The 22,006-nt window shown below is 44.3% G+C and overlaps 1 protein-coding gene across 2 annotated transcripts; it reads right to left on the reverse strand.

The window, feature by feature from the left end:
• Positions 1–5,780: 5,780 nt before the first annotated feature.
• On the reverse strand, positions 5,781–20,561 carry LOC127022515 (uncharacterized). 2 transcript variants are annotated; one of them, XM_050906146.1, is made up of 20 exons: positions 20,550–20,561; positions 19,648–19,975; positions 19,014–19,143; positions 18,765–18,858; positions 17,835–17,985; positions 17,293–17,455; positions 16,646–16,771; positions 15,331–15,393; positions 13,750–13,872; positions 13,246–13,401; positions 12,528–12,581; positions 12,027–12,244; positions 11,127–11,203; positions 10,840–10,950; positions 10,159–10,245; positions 9,197–9,304; positions 8,873–8,994; positions 8,534–8,656; positions 7,080–7,122; positions 5,781–6,888 (listed from the first exon to the last, which is right to left on the reverse strand). In XM_050906146.1, the coding sequence occupies exons 3-20, from the start codon at positions 19,082–19,084 to the stop codon at positions 6,811–6,813; spliced, it is 1,968 nt and encodes a 655-aa protein (XP_050762103.1). In that variant the 5' UTR covers positions 19,085–19,143; positions 19,648–19,975; positions 20,550–20,561; the 3' UTR covers positions 5,781–6,810. The 2 variants fall into 2 exon arrangements, with proteins under 2 accessions (XP_050762103.1, XP_050762105.1); XM_050906148.1 differs by lacking the exon at positions 9,197–9,304.
• Positions 20,562–22,006: the final 1,445 nt, after the last annotated feature.

Here is a 22,006-nt window from a genome sequence, read left to right on the forward strand (position 1 = left end):
GCATCCTGCCCTGGCCCACCCCAAGCTCTGCACCCCGCAAAGAGGGGGTCCCCCAGGATGGGGAGAGCATGCCAACCCCATGGTGGAGCAGCCCGTGGCTCCGGGAGCTTTCGGGGTTGTTCTCATGAGGCAAAGGCTGCACTTACCTGCGGGGTGCGAGGCCAGCCAGGCACAGGGTGGGTGCCCGGCGCTGCCCTCTTGTAGCCGTGCCGTGCCCGCGGGCACATGCAAAACCCGAGGACTCAGCCAGATTTGACTGCAATTTGGATGGTAGTATTGCTTGGGGCGGAAAGCAGCAAATAGCAACTGGAGGCTATCTGGGGAGTTGGGGGGGTGCCCATCCTTCTCCTGCCTGGCCGCGGCCCCGAGCAGGGCCAGGGGGGATTTTGGGCATCCACATGGCTGTGTAGACAGCCCTGGAAACAGCTCACAAGGACGGTCACCTCTGCTTCAGGGAGCAAGACAAATCGCCACATACCCCCTCACACCCTCCCTCTCCCCCCACAGCAGTGGCCCTGGGTGCTGGCTAATGGTGGGGAAGTGCATGCTGGGGAAACTGAGGCACAGCAGCTGATGGGGCACAAGCTGTGACCATAGTGGCATGAGACCTTCTGCGACCACCTGGCTCCCCGTGCCACCCCAGGAATCGGTGGCACAAGGGGACATTCCCCTGCCCGTGGCCAGCCGTCACCCCCAGACCCTCCAGCACGCAGAGGCACAGGGAAGCACCCAGCAGCGCCGCATTCCACCCAGGGTGGCTGAACCCCAGGGGTGCCCACACACCCCATCCTACACCCCAGGCCAGGCTGCAGCCCCCGCGCAGAGGCAGGCAAGGGCTGGGGGTGCTGGGGGCGGGGGGGAAGGCACGAAATCCAGCCATGCGCCGGCACGGCTTGGCAGCTGCACGGGCTGCCCCAGCTCGGCGTCTCCGTAGAGCATCCCCTGGAAAAATAGCCAGGCATGGGAGGAGGGCGAGCACCCAGAGCCCAGCATCCCCCTGCACCCGCGGTCCGGCCTCCCCGGGCTTCGGTCCCTGCTGCTGGCTCTCCTGGAGGCAGATGGGGACCAGCATCCTCATCCCTGCTCCAGCCATCCCAGCAGCATCCCAACGCCGCGGCTGAGCTCTCCACCTACCTCGGCTGGAAAAGGTGTTAGCAGGGAGCGGGGGCTGCGTTCGTCCCCGCCGGCTCGGCAAGCCGCCCTGGCCTTGCCCACGCTGCCTCCCGCGAGCGCTCCCCTCGCTGTTGGCGAGCCCGAATCCTCTGTGTAATCTATTAATGCACGGCCGGTCCAGCTGCCTCCGACACGGCAGGAGCCGGATAATGGGAGCGTCCTCCCCCCGCTGCTCCCAGGGGATTTGGCTCCGCTGAACGTGAGCACCCGGGATGGAGGCAGCGTCCTGGTACTCGGCAGCCGAGCTGCCAAAACGGGGTTACCCCAGTCTCCCCCATAGCTCTAAGGGACAGAAGGGCCCCAAGGAGGGGAGGTAACGTGGCAGGACACAACGGCAACCCAGGGAGGCCCTGCTCCTGCCTGCATCCCTGCCTGCATCCCTGCCTGCATCCCTGCCAAAGCCAGCCAGCCATGGCTTCCCCAGATTTCTGGTTTCCTCCCACTTCTCTGGTGCTGGCGGAGCTGGGGGGACCGGGAGAGGCAGGGGTGCACCTGGGGAGGGGTTGGTTAAAGGGGAGAGAAAAAAAAAAAAAGATAAATGCAAAAAGTGAGCAGTTGGAGACTAAAGATATGGCGGGTGAGGGGCAGGGTCAGCACAAGGGGAAAAGTGCAACTTTAAAAAATAATTACTAATGTGTGACTTACAGGGAGGGGAAAAAGCCCACTAACAGTTGCTAGCTGATTAAAGGCAATATGTAACTGATGCAAAAGCAAAAACACAAAGAAGTGAGAAACCCCCCCCACCCCTACCCTTCATTAACCCACCAGTTAAAAAAAACTTCAGGTAATTACAGTGACAGCAGCTTTGTGCTCAAAAAAAGGCAAAAAGTAAGGTTTCCACAAAGAAAAACTGCCCAAATCCTGCCCCGAGAGCCCAGGGCCCGCGTCCATACAGGTGGCTGTTTGGCCTCTCTAACACGCACCTGGGCTGGATTCGGCCAATTATACAAACATATACATATTCTAATATACACACACATTAAAAAAAAAAAAAGAGCGTGTGTATATATACACATAGATATGTTTACACACACATATATGCATATATATATCATATATATGGAAGTCGAATAGATATATTCATATTATATATGTGTGTATTTATAATGTATAATTTGTATTATATGTATTATATACTATATATTATATAACATACATAAATATAATACATATATACAAATTTAATATATAAATACATACATACATACATACACCTATAGGATGCCTCTTCCAGTAGGCAGAACATTAAACCACCAGAGCAATTTCTACCGAGCAGGAGGCCGATGCCCTGCAACACCGACTTGGGCAAAGCAGCCCCACCAGCCTCCGCACGCTGAACGCGCCGAGAGCAGGATGGTGCCGAGCGCGGGGCCGGGGCCGAGCCGGGCTCCCCTCCCAGCCCTCAGCCTCCGCGGGCGATCGATAACGGTAAGAGCATCCCTGGCAGCCGCATGGAGCCGCCGGCTCTCCCCCTTCTCCGAGAGAGGATGCTGGAGTCTGGGCCTTGGCCAGGGATCGATGGAGCTGTTTGGGGCCAAACCCTGAGCCTGCTGCAGCTGCAGCATGAGGTTTTGCACCCAAAGGAAATAATAAATGTATTTTTTTTATTGCAACACCGATGCTGGGCTTTTCTCTGTTGCAAACAGCTGCGTGGCACGGGGCTCCTTTGGGGCGGCTGCGGCTCAGGGCACGCTCCCCATGCTCCAAACGCCGCCGGCGCCTATTAACGAGGTCAGCGATACCAAACGCTGAACCGCAGATTATCTGGCTGTTGACATCAATCGTAATCTCCCTGTGCTGCCTCCAAACAATTATGGGAAAGGCTTGGGTTTAACAATAAAATGACACTGGAGACGGGTTATTGGATTTCTGTGGATTTTCCGCAATCTGATGGCAGCGCAGGCCGAGCAGGGCTGGCAGAGCCGCGCGGGTGCACGGCAGCGCCCAGTGAATTTAGGAGCCGCCATCAACGCCAGCCCTAAGTCCGGGGGGTTCATCAAGCTCATCCCTCCGGCAGGCAGCAGCTGCCTGGCAGCAGGCTCCTCCGATGCAGGCAGGGAGCCTTGTCTTGGCCAGGCAGGCAGGACCAAGGCCACGTCTGCCCAACCTTTGGGGGGTCTGGGACGGACCCGGCCGCAGTGGACGGGCGGGCGGCAGCTCCCAGCACGGCAGATTGCAGGGCCCGCATTAGCTACCCCCACCGGCTTTGTAGATTAAAGAATTATGAACTCCTGAAGTTTTGCAATATTAATGATTGTAGCCATCTGTTAATCTGGCAGCCAGCAACAAGCTGGTTTTTCACTTTGCTTAGTCCAGTTATTAAAACTGAGTATTTTTGGTTTGGCAGGCAGCTGGAGGAGCGCACCTTCTTTGTGTCCCAGGGTAGCTGTGCAATGGCTTGCATCCCGTTCCTTATTGCTGTCCCCACGTTATTTAGGCACAGCGTGGGAGCAGGCCTGAGAGCAGGGGGAGAGGAACTCCCCAGGCAGGGAAGGGGATGCTGCATGTGACAAACAGCCTGGTGCTATGTTGCGCACGACCCAGGGACGTTGTCTTGGGGTGAGGGACCGCACCAGCAACGAGCCGACAGCCCCCACCATCTTGCAAAGCCATCCCTGGGAAGCACGGGGTCTGCCCTCAGTGCCAGCTGCTAATTATGGCTCTCTGGGATGGTATTTTAGATAACTCAGTTCTCTGGTGTGTACTCTGAAGGGATAAACTAATTTAGCAGGTTAATTAGCGTCCTTGGTAGAAAGGGTATCAGCCCTCTCCCAGCCCACTCAGCAGACGAGGTTGGGAAGCGTAACGCAGGCAGAGGCAGGGTGTTTGGGGATGGCCCTGCGCGTCCCCCCCGGCTCCGCGGCTATGAACGCAGCCCCCGACAATTCTACTGTACCAATCCACCCTCGCCCACGTGGTTGAGAGGGTAAAGCTGCCCGCTTCACGTTCTCTGTCCCGATGCAGAAAGATCTCGGCCTCACTGGCCGAGGTTACCCTATTGGGATGTGCATCACCATTCCCTCCTTGAGCAGAGCTGGAAGAGCCACGCAGATTTACTGGCAGCACCAGACAGGGGGGATTGTTTATTTGTTCTTAAGTATTATACTTAGAACTCCTCCCTCCGGCCTGTAAACAATTAGTTTATTAGCAACATATTGCAGAAACCCTATCCACAATCAATGGTGATGCACACACTCAGAAGAGGTCTGCTAACCGCTGACCACAACCAGGCAGGTACATTACGCTCCTGGGCTAGATGATGGCATTCCCAGCGCAGACTTTAAGAACATCAGACAATTTCACTATTTTCAGATGAAATTTTATTTTCGATACAGGCACTTACTTGCAAATGTTCTATTTATTGTTTGGCAGTATCAGCTGTACACAGCAGAGTTCTGTTTGCTAAAATACAATATTTGGATGAGACAGCTCTAGGTGCCCATTTTCCTCTCCAAACTACGCGTTTCAATTTTTAATGAGCTCTGTTCATCTCAATTATACCTGGAGCAAAGCAGACGAGATCAGCCTTCAATTTACCTTTGGGGTTATACTAGTCAGAGTCTCAGGGTACCAGGAAGATGTTTTCCACTGTCGTTGATTGTAATGACTGTACCTGTCTGTCCAACCCCTGCCCAAAGTCAAGTGCAGATCTTCAGAGAAAGTCTTCTTCTCATACATAAAAGATTATATCATTATCTATAGTATAATCCTCGCTATAAGGGCTGCTATAATTCATTAAAATTCAGAAGCAGATAAATAATGAATAGATATGCTATTTACTGACAGTAAATAAGCAGTTCCTAGCCTTTCCTTGTGATGGTAAATCCAGGCTCGAAGGGGTAACACAACACCGGCCCTCACCTGGTCCTGTACGGGGCACTGAACAGGGCGACGTTGGAGTCTACACCCAGTCTAAGTTCAGTCTGATATTAGGGCTCACTTGCTTTTGCTGTTGTCTTTTTACACCCACAGCAAAGTGACAAAGCACGATGTAACACCCTATCGTTAGCATGCCCAGGGACTAACAAAATTTGGAGTTCAGAACGGGAGCCTTGTGGGCAGTCGGCTGCCCAACCTCTCTGCGTTGCTGGGACAGCACCCAGAGAGCGTGACCGGCCAGACTGCAGCTCGAGAAAGGAAAGCTCTTACACCAGGGCAAAGCAGAGAACACAGATACAGTGTCTACGAAGAAGATCAGTGTTTGCAGGTTCCTTCCCCCTCTTTTTTTTTTTTTCCTCCCCCTCAGCCATAACAGGAACCGGGACCTTCTACTACTCGGGCAGGTGAGGCGAGAAAGATCATATTATCAGGAACGTGCAAAAAACACTTCTCTTGGAAACCGGGATGAAACACCACAGCGCATCGTTAGGAGCACAGCCAGAACAAGACACCACGTGGCCAGCCCTGCTGACAATCAGCAGAACAAGATTCCTGAGTATCAGGGGACTTCACTGACCTCTGCTTGTCCTGGCTGAACTTGGACAGCACGAGATAAAGGTACAGCAACTGTTTTTAAAAAAAAAAAAAAACAAAAAAACAAAAAACAAAACAACAACAAAAAACAAACAAAAAAACCCCAAACAGAACTGACAACGTAACGGCAGAATTTCTGTGGAGTTTTACTTAACATTGTGTTGATTTAGATACATGTACACTTTTGTAGAAAACTTGAATAATAGTGTAGCTTATTTAGGATAACAAAAGCTGCAAAAGCCACTGAAAGCCTTAAATGTGCAAAATACAGTTCATCACATATAAAGGTTTTTTCTCCCCCGACTGCCAAACCAGTGCAGACAGGTATCATAGCGGGGCAAAGAAGAGTATAAACCAGGCTAGAAATATTTCTCTATTTCTACCTCCACAGTTCAAAAGTTAACTCTTAAACTTACCACTATAATAAGGATTTGAGTAACCCAGAGAGCCATCAGCACCAGTCTAACAGTCACCTATTGTAGAAAATAAAAACAAAAGCCCCACAATTGGAAAACCCTGAAAAGTAGATTTTTTTTTATTTACAAACAAAACAAGCTATTTACTGCATTAGGCCTTCCTGAATCTGGTTTCTTGAAAGCAAGTAAGAAAGCTTCAGTTAATGTCCTTCAGCCTCAAGAGTGGTTTATTTTTTATAATTATACACTAAATGAAAGAGGGTGTGCAAACAGCATTTTAATGCGTGCTGTTGTACACCCGCGGAGAGGCGGTTTTCCTTTTTTAAACTTCTGCTGCCTCAGCAGTTGTTCTGCTGCAGACATCTCGCCCACAGCGCATCTGTGCGACACAACAGAAGTAAAGACTCGTGGTGCTTTCTACTTCCTCCGTGTTTCTCTCCCCTCATTCCCCCCCTGATCAGCATCTCCCTGTAGACTGGCTTTTTTAGAAAAAAACCTTAAACCCGCTACCTCTCTAAACAACTGCTTAATACATGGACCTGCAAGAAAGGAAATTTCCAAAACACGTCTGCTGGAATACAGCCACTGTTCACCACCTTAACCGAGGATCTCATTTTTGGATTTGTCCGAAGTCAGTTTTTAGCCGAATGTTTTTGGAGATGACAACCAAAGCAGAATGCAAGGGACGCCAGGAAGAGATTTCTCAGATTAAGACAAATTGGAAAATATTCCTGAAGATTTTGCCAAATTACAGTTTTTCAAAAATGTTTATGAACTTTGAGACTTCATGATGAGCTGTGGTGCCAAGGGGCAGGTGCCTTAATCCCTGGGCAGAGAAAAAAAAAACTAGTTAGTATACTTCAGTAATTTTTATAATAATGTTATAAAAAATGACATTGACATATGATATATTTGATACACGATATATCAACTGATATATTTAAATAGCTAATTGATAAGCAATATTAGTTGTCATTGATATGCTTTGTTGTTAAATTCTAAAATAGAGATACTCACTGCATTGTGAAAGAAGTTGCACAGATGCTTTGCCCACGGACACCTGAAACACAGATACAGATTCTTGATCCATTTTCTCAGAGGGACAGACCTGCCCCCAGCCTCAGCCACTCTGAGTTTTGCATTACTCAAAGCTTTACAAGAAGGCTAATCCAACAATTCACTTTAACTTCCAAATGGAGATGATTTCAGCATCAGAGGTACAGTAAAATAATTAACACAAAGATAGACCGTAAGAAACAGAATTTCATCAGGTGGGATCACTGCTAGAGCATACTGTAAAGCCTCGCAAAACAAGAAGATGACAATTAATGGAATTGCAAATTTGTTAAATACAACTTAGCTCGTACACAACTGAGTGAAATTAGGTATTTTGTTTTCTCAGCTACACACAGCAAAGGCTGGAGAGAAGAAACAGAAGCATTTCACAAAGAAGGTCAACTTACGTGTCCGTGATTTCCACTTAAGACAGTTACTAAGAGGTGAATTCTCAACATCACTCTGCTGCCATCAGCTACGTGTGAATTAAAAGTGCCAGAGCAAGCAATTACTCTGCCTTCCAGTATACAACCACAGAGTCAATTCATTTTAAAACTATTATGTCAATACATAAAAGTCGATCACTCTAAAGCCTATAATGCTTTACTGCATAACACAGGAGAGCAAGGATTATACTTATCAACAGCTAGCGGTTCCAAGAGTGACACATCAGTGTTTTATTATCATTTGTAATCTAAATGAATAACTCAGACTTTTTCAGAACTCTGTTTTCCCCACCCACTGAAGCTTTGCGCTGCTGCAGAGCAAGTGGTCTCTCTTTCAAAAAGAAAAGAATGACAGGCACAAACCTAATGCTGCCCTCAGTTTGCATTACAGCGCACATATGTTCCTGAATCTTTAGTTTTTGGTGGGGATCTACTCCCTCACCACCATGTGAAGTATTTCTTACAAGTTTAAGAGAAATGTTGACATCTGTACACGCACTGTATTCCTGTAGATACACAATAATATACATTTTGAGCTACTTTTAACTATTTTCTCTAAATAAAGTTTTATGCGGTATTATGCCTCCTTAGAGTCCTGTAACTGCTTCGCTGTAAGTCCTAATTAAAGGTTTTTTGGCTGTTGTTGATGACAATGATATTTAAGTAACAGAACTAGACTGTACCATATGTAATCTTGATAACTGGTGAGGGCTGCCAAGAGCAGATAACATGTTTTCATAACACTGGGCACTGGGAAGCGAGAAGGCCATTTGGTTGCAACAGGTGACATAGAACAATTTCAAATCTACCCAAAACATCGTGTTCACTATCTTTACCGCTACTAATAACAGGGTATAATAAAAAACAAGAATGAATTGTGAGTTAAGACTGTTAATTAGGAGAAAACTACCATCAGTGTTGCAACACATAATGATTTTCTGTTTGGCTACGATGAAGATTCACACTTACATGTGCAGGTTCTCTGTAATAATATTCAGAGTGAACAGGCCAATGGATTGCATCTTCTTATGTCTGCAAGTCAGGAACAGGCAAAGGAATTCACCCACGTACTGGGGACCAAGGTTTTGCCACCTAAGCAATACAGAACCAGGAAACAGAACACAGCTGTTCAGAGACAACTTTTCTATTGATTCCTAGCATCTTATTTGCATTCTTGACTTACCCAAAGCACTGGGGTGGCTGGTTTCAAAGAGCTAAGGATTACATCTCTGCTAAATGTTACTGCTGCGGGACTGCTCTTACTGTTTCCGTAAACAAACAGGCTTCAGGGAGCAAGCGTTTACTCACAGTTTTAGCATTGTTGCTTTCTGACGATTTAGATCTCTCAAAATCAGGTTGACGGTGCCATGGAGAACATGTTCTTCATAGGAAAGATGGTCCAATAACAGCCTCAGAGCCCAAAAGTTATTCTAGGAAGAGACAAAACAAGACCAGTGATCTAACCTAATTGCCAATCATTTCTTAAAAAACAGAATAAATTAAAGGTCAGCAAAGCTAAAGGGGAACAAACCCAAGTTAAATGTATGTAAAAATCTCCAAGTTGGTGTTACACAGATTTTAAATATCATTTGCTTTAATCTCTTAGAACAGAAATCAGTATCTAGGACTCACCCCAAAAGCCAGGGCTATCTCTAAGAAGGAAGTCAAGTATGGAAGATCACAAAAAAGCATCTGTTGTACTGCTTGTACTGCGAGAATAAGACAAGCCTCATGGTGCAACTACAGGAAGAGAGATCAACAAGAAGAGACATATATTTAAAAGCCCACTTTCCCACTACTTGTATATCGTATCCAGTCGAATCAGCACTAAGTTACTACCACTCCAATCAGACACGACATCCACAAGAATCTTATGAAGACCAAAAGAAGGGGAAATAGAACAGGTAATTCTATTTATATAGCATGTTTCACCTGGTGCTCCCAAAGTCCTCACAGAAACATGAAGTCTCACACTGTCACAAAAGCAGAATTAGAATTAAAGAGGAAAAAAATTTCTGGCCCAGGAGTCACATATTTGGAGAGTAAGCTAAATTTCCTCAAAAGAAGTAAAAAAGAATAAGATAGCTCCTTAGATGTATTGACTGTATTCAATATAGAATATATTTCAAGCCATCTTTAAACACGTTCCACTATACTTGAAACCATCATTAAAAACAAGTTTAGAAATTCTGGGCTATTCCGAGTTTTGAGACACACACACTGTCACGTCTCAAAGGATAGTCTCCCATTTGAATCAAACAACACAAGATCACCCTGTGAGAAGTTAAGACAGAAGGAATTATTACCAGCCCTCCCACTTTATAAATGCATAAATTTGGACAGTGATAAAGTAAGACTTGTCCTAGGTTGAAGATGGTGTCAGACCAGAACAGACCCTAATAGTTTTCTTACCTTCAGATATCTGCTCTAGCCTTTAGACTGCGCTAAGAACAGTCTTATGCCGATTCCCCCCAAAAATCTTCAAGCCCCCTCTTAAAAGCTTTTCATAATAATCCAACTGTTTTCAATACTGCTGTATCTTCAAGCACATTAAAACAAATGGTAAATTTCCTTATTGCCACGTGCACACTTACATGAGGAGAGAAAATAGCAGGTGGTAAAGAAACATTAATTTTTGCCTTCAGTTCCTCCAAAAGGCCGCCACTGGCAGCGAGCACCCCCTGCAATAGAAGTAGTGAGTCACAAGTAAAGGGGAAGGATGTCCAGATACTCTACAAACATCAAACTGTGCCGAAGATGGTTCTTTAATGTGCTTTTACTTATTTTTTCAGCATTTTTACAGATGAGGTTGACTGTTCAACACCATACTCAAGGGAAGTTGAAGCTCTACATCACTAACCAAACTATATCACATAACATCTCCATTTTAACCCACTATGCTTAGCAGACAGCTATTTCTGTTCCTGTGAAGAAAATACCCAGATACTGACTCTTTAGGACTATCTGAACACATTTTTCTTAAACTGCTTTCCTATCCATTTTGTTATCTGATCCATCTCAACGTTAAAAGATATAGAATCAGCACCAGGCACTGAGCTGCAAGCAGAGTTAATCTGTTTACTGTTGCATTTAACACTCCTGAATCACAACATTTTGCAAAGTGTCACATTTGGCACATACCACAAGAGCACTTGATGAGGCGCTGTGAAGTTAACCTTAGTATTTAGAAGAATGAGCCAATGCCCACATCAAATGAAGTCTTGTATAAAACCAAGGCAACAGATTCTCCCATTTCACAGTACTGTTTCAGTTACCTTTTGGAAGTCAAGCGGTGGCTCTTTCAGGGATAGGGGATGTAGGTGCCCACTTTTTTCCAGCAAACTGCTACTACCTAAGATCATGATGAGGGAACTCCAGCATTTAGGCTGAAACACAGCAGAACATTTGTTTTACAAAGTCAAATCCGTTCAGAGGTGTAAACTATTCAGAGAGAAAAGGGTTCTGATAGTAAATCCTTGCATTAGAGAAGCAACTGGACACAACAGGTAATATACAGAAACACTCCACAGGCCACAGAAACACAGTTTTAATACAGACTCACATTCCTGTATAGTGACACATTGCTGTAAAGGAGTTTGAGCGCCTGCTTAATTAGAACACCATCTTTCAAGGGAGACCCTGCAAGAAGAAAAAATCCAAAACATATCTTATATTCCCTGAATAACTATAGAGTGTGAACACAAACAAGATGTTAACTTAGTTACAGATACGTTTCTACAGAAACCTAACAAAAAAAGGGACAAACAAGTGTCTACAGCTATTTTACAATATTTTGTAGGTTCTGAAGAGAAAAACAACATCAACTGTAAAATGCTATCCCGGAAAGCTGCAAAGAACTGAATACAATTTAGACTAAGCCATCACAGCAGGTGACCCAGAACGAAGTCTTCATTATGTACACCACAGTACCGTGCGATACACGCTGTCAGTATCTCATACTTTTAGGAATTCTACTAGTAGTTGAACATCTCCAAAATAAATCTTTCATTTCAGAATACACCTTGACAAGTAGCACACACCAAGACAGATGATCGCAGTGGCTGAACTAATGACAGAATGTAATACACAGATCATGAAACCCTTTCGATCAGGAAGCTTTTATTCTCAAGGTCAAGGCTGAGACATACCACAATGCTAAGTTACACACTGCCAGTGGTAATGCCATGATGTAATAGAGCGCTTTGTATTTTCTTTTAATAGGTTGCTTTCAGCAAAACAACTTCACAGCTGACAAAACTAGTGTTTTGTGTGAAGTGTACTAAACAAATTCATGCTCAAATATAAAGACATTCTTCCTGCCTAGTGTTATGTACCACGCATTAGTCTGGACAGTTTATAGTTGGGTTCAGAGTCCCTCAGAATGTTACTAGATTTAATGAAAAAGTAAAAAGCTGTAATTAAGTAAGGTTCTAAACATATGTAAGCAAGAAATCACACTTGCCAACTGTAATCCAGGGCCCAGAGTCTAGCATATCCTTTCCAGTGGGGACACTGCCTGTTCTGAACATCTTCAGGTAGACCTCAAACTGAAAAGGCGTTATCCGGCAGGCAGTACAGCAGGCGAGGCTATTGACGGGAAACAACAGCGAATGCGCAGCATCGAGGAAGTCTCCAGTTTTACACAAATAGAATGGGATTTTATCTCGAAGGTCTCTTAACCTGGAAAGAAGAAAGAAATGAATATTTGATTGTCGTTAACATGAAAGTTTTACAACATGTATGTATAGATCTGATTATGCTTGACCACCAGTAATTTACATCTGATAAGGCAGAAGTTAGTTCAATGCAGCACTGCTTTGACTTAGCAAACAGCTGCCACAATCCTACTGCTTTTCATTCTGCCAGTTTATTACATATTGAAGAAACACAGACTAGGACAAAATCTTAAGGTAAAGAAACAAATGGGCGTGGGGGGGCGAAGAAGAGAAAAAAAGCCATTTACCCTTTGGTATCATTGCATTTCACCGCTCTCAGGTAGCGAACAACTTCTTTATAACTGGGGAGAAAAAGAGAGAGTGAGTAGGAAGAGGAAGGAAGTGCAAAGCTATATACAGGTCAATCAAATATTTACTACAATTAATGAAGCAAAACAGTAGATCTTCCCACACAAGAGACATTGCACAATAGGATAGAAATACAACTGGCAGAAAGAGACAGTTGGAAATAAGTTCCAAGAAGCTATCCACAGATTATCGCTGTACTCTGGCAAAATAAAACAGGAGGTTGCCTTTCAATTTAATTCTTTAAGTGGACTGTATTCTTTTGAATACAGACTTCTGAAGACCCAGAGACAAGAACGTACTTTTTTGCTGTCTTCCATCTAGTCAGCCTTTGATGAACAGAATTTGTTTTAAACATCAACATCCAAAACCTACTGGGGTTACGGAAACAAAGAAGTTATCCACTTCAACATTCTTTTCTGGTCCTGAAGTGTTCAAAGGGCTCAATTCTGCTTTGAAAACCTTCAAAAAGCTACTGGCCTTGTTGATAAGAAGTAATGGGCATGAACAGCTTCAAATGTGTCTTTGTTTCATATGTTTCCCCATTATACAAGACTCCTGCAGATGTTAGGAAAACACTATACTGCAGTCAAACCATGCAAAATGTAACAGTTGAGTTCATAAAATGAAAAATCCAAAACATGACCAAACTGATCTTACTTTTTTTTGTCTACCAATTTCTCCACTCGAGCCTCTATAACAGGGAGTGTTTCCCACAGAAATACTTTTCTTCCTTTCTGTGTTCTTTGACCAGTGATGTTCTGGCCTTTTAAAACAGTGGTCAGTAATACATGGTCCCATGGCACAACATTCAAGCTGGAAGTACAAAAATAAAGTCATTTTTAACCATGTTTTGTTTGTACACCACAGTTTATTTCCCTGAAGTAACATGAAGATTTACCAATAAAACATTGAGGTTTAAAGTTCACTTCTGGGGAAAAAAAAAAAATAAAGAAAAAAGCTATATGGACAACAACTTAGCCATAGCATCAAACAAAAACTTTTCCTGTAAGGACAGGACAAATACAGAACAACTAATACTGAAATCTTCCTATAAAATGCTCACACCTAACACTATCAGTGAAAGAACCATTCTATATAGCTGTTTTCAAATCAGGCAACTATATAAAAATATATTCTGTAAACAAAAAACAAAGAACATACCTATTTGAGAAGCCAAAACAGTGACATGGAAGTGAGATGGACTGAAAAAAGTTAACAAACTTTTCATACAAATTTTTTGGAAAGTCACACAACACCAGCATCCTCTGAAGTTGTGTTGTGATCCTATGTTTTGAAAAGAAAAAAAAAGAAAAATCAAAATCTCTTAAAATCAGATGAATTACTATTAAGTTGTTGCGGGTTTTTTTTTAATCCTATGGGAAACTATTCTACAGAAGTTGGTTGGTTTTTTTTTTTTTTTTTGGTTAAGTGTCAGACAGTTGGGATTATATTTAAATTTGTGCTTTAAGATTTGTAGTGAATAATAGTATTGCTCTTCTGTTACTATTTTTAAACACCAGTGAAACCAAGGTTCTGTGGTCTTAAGTTTTAAAACAAAGATCCCCAGTGAGTATATGCGAGAAACGCTGCAGAAACACATGACGAACCCGATAAGCAACCTGATCAACCTGAGCTCCTGGCAGCTTCACAGCTAGTGAAACCATTTTTGTCTTAACAGAAAACTGGAGATAACACACTGACACAAAGAAGAGTTTACTCTTTTAAAATTGGGGGAGGGAGGCAAACAATTCCTTTTCCTGTTCTTTTAAAGTAAGAAATTAAAAAATTCAAGAACAGTCATTTAAAATGAAAACTGATATAGGATTTAGGTTATACCTGTCATTAGTTTCAAATAAGAGGTGAGAATGTATAATTGTTTTTGAGTGCTCCTGAAAAAAGTTAATTCTTAATTCATTAACCTTCTGTTGCAAGTGAATTTCGGGTTAAAGGTGAAATACAAAGCTAAAATGAGAAATGAAGCCAAGTGAGCTAGATGTCCTCATTCATTAGCCTCTGGGGGAACTTTACTATGTTACATCCCTGACTGCTCCATCCCAGCGGAGTACGACAAGGCTGCTGTTTTGATCTTTAACAGACACTATTTACTCTTCGGCTTAATAACCACAAGCAGCTACCTGACACCACCTTCTGGTCTGGCCTTACAGAACACTCCTAGACTACAGTCAAAAATTAATCCATCTTCTTGGCTTTGAGTTCCCCATTGAGTTATTCTCCTTTGAGGCAACAGAGAAGGGCTGGAATGTTTATGTGTTTCTAAATAAGGCAGGTATTGCCCTTGTCCTTCACAGAAAGGAACTAATATTAAACAGAGCTTCTAAAAATCCTGATTTGTAGTGTACGACTGTAGAACCTGATAGCACGCTGAAGTCCCTGCTCATTAGGCAGACCGGTGCATGTTGTTGTTTATGTTCTTCTGCCTGTCACTACCCATCTGCAGTCTACACACAGGCAACAGGAGGCTATTCTTGCTCTGCTCAAACAACGCCTAAGACAGTACAGTGGGGTTGTGTTCCCTGATAAAGAGTTCCTGATGCTACAGAACTGTAAGATTATACACCTGTGCAAGTTTACTTTTGGCTTTTAAGAGCTAAAGCATTCACTTATTTTCTTCATGCCTTTGAACAGAAGTCATTTTAAATGCATTTTAAATGCCAGCAGAAAGTTTGCAGCCAGCAACCATTCCATTGTCATCTCAACATCATATGATCAGACAAGTCTTACCTTTGCAACAGACAAGGGACAGCAATCTTTAGTGAAGCAGTATGACCAAGGTTCTGCCAGCTTCTAAGAGGGGAGGAAAAAAAGCACTAATTACTGGTTGGCTGGTTTTCCTGCCTTTTCCCCTTCTCTATACTCAACTGTTTAAGAAAACTTTTTTCTTAGGAAGCGTTGGGAACTATCATGCTAATCAAAATTATTCCAAACAGATAAAACAAGTGCTCAAAGTATAAAACACATTTTAGAATTAACACTGTTTTACAGCAGTACCCAACCTACTGAAGCATACCTCCCCCGCACCGACCCAAGCGGACTAAAGCAGTACCAAACCCTCTAACCTGCCATATTAGACCTTCGTGGGCACATCTTTGCTTTTACAGGGCCTCCGAAGGGCTGTATATCATCATCCCATGAGAGGGCCAAACCACGTCCCACATAACCACAGTGAATGCTGCGGGACTCATAATAAGCATACAAAGAAAGACCTACCCCAATAACGTATCCAGCGTGCTCCTTGCAAACCTCGACCATTCCTCAGAAAGAATTGCAGAGGAGCTGCTGTTTCTGGCCTGCTGAACCAACCCAGACCACATCTACTTCTCCTTTATAAAAAGCCTTAAATTTAAGGCCCCGAAATATTTAGGTTTTGCAAAGCGAAGCTCTGGGACCTTGCTCAAGCTAGACAGTAATCAAGCATGAAACAGCCATGATATAAACAAGAAAATAAACAGCACAAGTGGGAAAGACTGAAGTATTTAAAGTCTGTTTTTATTTATTTATTATTAAGTCTTCCCAGATGACAGGTCAGCTTCCAGACTTACAGGAGGCATCTAAAACTTATCACCCAAGGGGCATCACATCCTCCCTTCCTTCCAGGTCAGAAGCAGATGTTTCTTCACACAATGCAGCTTGTGCATTCTCCTCTCAGGAAAGCTCCCCTGCCCCTCTACCTTCTCCTGGGGAATTAATCCCACCCGCCACCATCTACTGTCTGTCACCCTCCCTCCTCCCAGTTCCCGTCTCAAATTCCTTCCCCTCATTGGAGATCATCTCTCCCCCTCATGACTCAATCCCACTTCACTTCTTCCTCTCACATCCAACCTTTAACCTTCTCTTTTCCCCCCAAAATCCCTCCCCGTAACCAATCTCATTTCTCCCTCAGGTGTACTCATTTTCCTCTCACTGTGCTGCAGCCAGGGCTGTGATCTTTACGTTGTCCTTACCCTTAATAAATGGAAAACCAGAACTCTCTCACTTAGTCTCCTCCTTTTCAGAAGGAAATGAAGATTACACACTAGATGTGGAACTGGATACTTACAAAGCAGGGTCTTTATGAAGCGCTATCTCTTTAGCTGCTCCCAGAAACATGACAGCAGCAGCTTTAGGACTTTCTCTTTCTGCCTGATTTAAAAATCTTGTTACCAGTGCAAAAACTCCAGAATACCTAAGAAAGTTAAGTAGTCTATAAGATAAAGTGTCTGCAATGATGCACTTCGTAAACAAATGCCAATTATGACCATTCTACAGTTTGAGAGCAAATTGACTTGCCTTTCCTTAAAAGGCATCTATAACATAGTGAAAAGGTATTTGCACAACCATTACTTTAAGCATTTTAAAGGCACATTCCATCGAGTAAAAGCTGAACCCCATTCTAAAAACCAAATTAGTAAAAACACGGGCTTTACTTTCATGCTTTCCCAGGTTATAATAATGAGGGATATTATCAAGTGTCTTAGCATAGCACAACAGATGTATTTAAAATTGTATTTAAGATGTATTTAAAGATGTATTTAAGGGGGTGTTTAAACTACACCCAAGTGCAATTTAATAGCTCACTGGCCAAGTTCTCTCAGCTATGTTTCTGCTATATCAGGTGCCATGATTCTGATTATCACTTGACTAAAGGAAATCAAACCTGCACTGACCAGTACGTACTGCTAGTAGCTGAGTTCTGTTGTCACTTACTTGTATACAACCTCCATGTTGCGTGATCTGCAGATATTGCATTGCCCAGGAGGCAATTTTGGGAGGCAAAAGCATTCATGTTGTGTGGGAGGCATTCTTTCTCCAACCAGATACTTATTATATTCCACAGAAAGTTCCTGGATAAATTTTATTAGAAGACTTCCTAAGAGAGCAGACAGATGTGAAACTGTTAGTGCGATTTTTTATTTTTATTTTTTCAAAACTAAAAGAAACAGAAAGAAAATCATAAGTACCCCATGTAAAATATTTAGCAAGTTACTCGCACCCAACCTTATTGGCCAGGAAAGCTTCATTGCTTCTTCCAGAGGGAGGAAAGCAGGAAAGTGCACAAACTGGACCTGCAGACCTGCGTCTGGTCTGAGTATGGCCCAGAGAGCAGCAACAGTAAGCTGCGACCTTACAAATCCAGCAAGCCTTCGCAAGGAGAGTTGCGGACCAGACAAGCCATCCATCAAGCCACAGACTGAGTAGCCACGGTGAGCCACAGGTCTCTCAGGACAGTATGAGAGCATAACGCTTACCACCATGCCGAAGGTCTGCGTCTATATCTGTGAGCTCCAAACTGAACATTACAAGAACACCAGCCAAGGCAAAGTCACGCTGGTCCTTCCAGAATTTGCTTTTGTTGTGTGCATTGCAGTGACAGAGGGAAGGGGTTGTCCAATTCTGGCACTATTTCATAAAATGTGAAAAACAGGGAAAGTTTGGGGTTTTTTTCTCTCCAGTTGAGCAAATCAAAAGTTAGTTCCTCTCTCTCAGAGAAGGACTACAATTCCATTTCATCCTTTACACAGGTAGACAAAGCCACAGTGAAGTATTTTGACAGTCAGGGCAAGAGGCCAATATGGCAATACCTCAATACTATGGCTTAAAAAGAAAAAAAACCAAATCCACAGTAATTTACCGTCATTCTTGAATACCTTAGAGACACTTAGGACTGGCACCCTCCCCATTGTAAATTAGTAACGGAGCACTCTCTTTGCGTGTTCACCCCAACTTTGTTCACAGTTCAAAGTTTTCTGAATTCTAAGAAAAACCCAAACAAACTCCACACACCCAACACCTCCCCCCCTGCTCCTTAGGATAGGAAAAACTAAGAGTTTAGACATTTGTCTAGGGCAGTGAAAAGCAGTCCGATTTAGGAATCTGATTCCATGAAATACACTCCCGTGCCTAAGGCAAACAAGAGGTACATTTGCTTAAACCAAGCGAAGGTCTATTCCAACAACTGGCTGGACTACTAGAAATAAACCCAGACAGCACCCACGTTTTTAGTAGCATGGTGAAGCAGACAGATATCAACATTTAGGAGAGGAACTGTTTAAAAAAATAATCAAATCTCATGTATCATTTATTCTTTTAGTGTGCTTAAGAGTGATTTCTTTTAAAAAGACTGTTGAGTAATTTAGTGTACTCAAAGTTGTGCATTTCTTGATTACAGCTCTTCTTACCTCAGAAGCTAGTTTATCACAAATGTAGCAGTAGCACTGATTACAAATATCAGCATTTTTCCCAAGGGGTGAGCAAGTATCACATTCCATTCGCCTACAGAATTGAAAAACAGAACGTTACTTATGAAACAGGCTTCTCCAACACTACTTCTGCTTTCAAATGTTAAAAAGCTAACAAGGTTACTTGACAAGATAGACTAAATGTGGAAAATGAAATCCCCGTATTAACCTCCACATCACTGAACATACTCAAACGGGTGTATTGTACAGTCATATCTTGCATGAGGCATCACTTTTGCTTGTTTACAGAAAGTAACCATTAGTTCACATTCCTCATCCACAACTTCTTCAGATTTCTCCTCTTCCAGGGCAGACTTCTCTGTAGAAAAGAGAATATGTGGTGTAAATCAGTATAAAGGTAACTACAACTTCATTACAAATTCAACCAGCTATTGACATGTACTTTTAAAAAACACTTTAAGGCACAAATTTTCTTATGATTTCATATGGTGCCAAGAAGAATGGTACAGTGGCCTGGGACAAAAAAACTTCCACACGCTATCAACACAGAGGTAATGTAATCAAAACAGATCCAATTGTCATTGAAAAGGCCCAGTCTCAGCTAAGTTTGTATCTCAGCTAAGTTGGTAATATTTTGAAGCTATACAGCAGTATCCTTTAGGGTAAGTAGTGCTGTCAAAGAAATCCCAAAAGTTATGAAATAATGGCAGTTCCTCCTGGTTTAATTTATTTTTTAAAATATTTATTTTTGTTTTCCTAGCAGCAGAAAGAAACATTTCAAGCATATCACATAATAATATACTTCAGTTTATTTCAAAAGTTCTTTACAGAACTTCATCGACAACAAGAGCACAGTACTTACCCAATGGGTCTACTAACAAACTGAATTCCCAAGTGTGCTCTCAGCTTCATCATCGCTGATCAGGATTATGCTCTGCTCTTCCTCTTCTTTCGATGGCCCCATGGTTTTATTGAACTCCAAAGGAAAGGAACTACTTGGCAGCAAATAGGACACAAAGATAGTTCACACTTTGAAGGTCCTTTCCTCAGGAAGGGAAGAAAAAGACTTCTTCAAGACACACGCTCTTCATCGACGTTGAGTAAGTCACACTAGGGACAGAAACGTTCAACCCTTACTGCAGTCAGCAGCTCAAAAAACATTGCAGTTTCCATCCAGAGCTGAGAGAACCCTAAAACCAAGGAGGTAGGAATGGAAGAAAGAGGCGGAAAAAAAAAAAAAAAAAAAAGATGAGAGCTGGCAGTCCTTTGGTGGGAGCACCTTTGAAAGAACTATCTGATGATAACAACTACTGTTATTCACAATAACTTAGCTGTCCCTTGCAGACTGTGTGCTCAAGGCACCAGGGACGCCCAGTGCAGACCCGCCGGCTCCCTCCCCTCACACTCCCAGTCCCCCAACCTCAAACAAGCGCACCCCCAACTCACCCCGCCTCCCCATTCCCCCTCGCCCCACAACCCCCCCCCCCGGCCCTCAGGCAACAGCCCCCTGCCCCCTCCCCTCCCCCACCGTCCCAACAGCCCCCAACCGACTGGATTCTCCCCTCCCCGCTCCAAGCCCCACGTAGCCCACTGCACCCCCCAACTGCACCCCCCAAACTGCCTCCTCCCTCCCGCCTCCCGGTCGGCCCTAACCCACGCCCCAGCTAACCGGCCCCTCCGCCTGCTTCCCTCGCCCCGCAGCCCCCTCCCATCACGACCTACCCCCCCCCGCCCCCCCAATTCCTGCCCGTTCTCCCCCCTCACCGTACGACCCCAGCCCCGCTACCAGCCCGGTGGGCCCGAGCCGCTCCCGCCGCCTTCGAGCCGCTCAACCCCGCCACTCTTTGAACGAAACAAGTGCTTCCGAGGCGGCGACCCCGGAAGGGGTCCGCGCGGTGACGCTACCCGCGCTACTTCCGCCCTGGCACCGGGGTGGCATGGCAGAGCGGCGGTGGGGCCGCCATATTGGGTGAGGGCAGGAGCGGGGCGCCTCATGCCTCCCGGGGAGCAGGGCCTGGTGCGGGCCCGGCTCCCTCAACGGCGGGGCTCCCACAGGGTTTAAATAAACCCTTCATCCTCCTGTGGAATGAGAGGGAAATCGCCATCAGTGCAGGGTCCTGCGGGTCCTCTTGACGCGCGAGGCCCTGCAGGAGGGGAAGAGGGAGGGGGTGAAGCCCCATTGCGTCTCCTGTCGCCTTTTGGGGGGCGTCTTGGTGGCCCAGGGCCCCACAGGTGACAACCTGCACACATGCCTGGCTGTGTGGCCCCAGATGCCTCCCCACAGCCTGGAGAGTTGCTTCCTTTCCAGTCAGGCCGGGACATGCTCATCCCGAGGCACCATGGCCAGGAACAGGAGCTGCTGGCAGAGGAAATGTTTTCACTGCATGTGGTCACTCCTAATTGCCGCGTTCTGTCACGACAGGCTTTTCCTACTGCAAACCCAGCAGGAGATCAGCGAGGAAAAGGCCGCATCCAGCAGTTGAGGATTTCCCCAGTAACACTAGATGGTACCAGAGCTCCACACAGGCTCAGACGGGACCTGGCCGGACAGAAAGTACCTCAGAAATGGAAATTGTGAAACATGGAAAGCTGAAGATGTAACGCTGCAATATATTAATATGCTGTTGGCAAAGTAATCGCGTTTTCTATGGGAAAAAGCGGACAGGGGAGTTGCAGATAAAATAAGGACATTTTTCTGGTGTTCAGGGCAACAAGTGTAACAGTATTTGTGGTTAAAAATTATCAGCAAAGTGACAGTATTACAGCACCTGGTAGGGAAGCATTTGAAGACTAATCCTCAGGGAATGTTTCATTACTAGTAATTAGTTAACAGTTAAGGAAGATCTAGGAAGTATTTTAACTTCAGCAGAAACTGCCATTAAATCATAAAAATGAGGTACATTCCTGGTGTCTTTAATATTAGGAACTATTGAAACAGCACTCAGAATATGATCACCTTTTTCTGTAAGCAGCTGCACACATTGCAACGCGCTGCCTGAAATATTCATGTGTTTAAAAAAAAAAAAAAGTCTTCCTGCAAATGAATATTTATTCCATGAATAATCTTTAATGTCTTCGTAGCTTTCAACACATTTGGGCAAAATGTTTCAAGTTTCTGTGCTTACAATGAAAAATCTAAACCCGACACCTAAATAGGTGGCCTGATTTCAGCTGTATGGAGCACTTTCAGTAGAGACATCATTTCCTTCATACAGTTGCCT

The sequence above is a fragment of the Gymnogyps californianus genome, chromosome 15, assembly GCF_018139145.2.
Source record: "Gymnogyps californianus isolate 813 chromosome 15, ASM1813914v2, whole genome shotgun sequence".
NCBI lineage: Eukaryota > Metazoa > Chordata > Aves > Accipitriformes > Cathartidae > Gymnogyps > Gymnogyps californianus.

Bases quoted from the DNA above. Each gene is read 5' to 3' on its own strand.
- LOC127022515 (XM_050906146.1), bottom strand. From the start codon at position 19,084: ATGGTTACTTTCTGTAAACAAGCAAAAGTGATGCCTCATGCAAGATAT. The intron at 12,582-13,245 runs GTAAGATCAGTT...TTTTCTCCCCAG, and splicing joins AAATTGGTAGACAAAAAAAA to TTATAAAGAAGTTGTTCGCT. The intron at 7,123-8,533 runs GTAAGTGTGAAT...TCTGTGTTTCAG, and splicing joins ATTACAGAGAACCTGCACAT to GTGTCCGTGGGCAAAGCATC.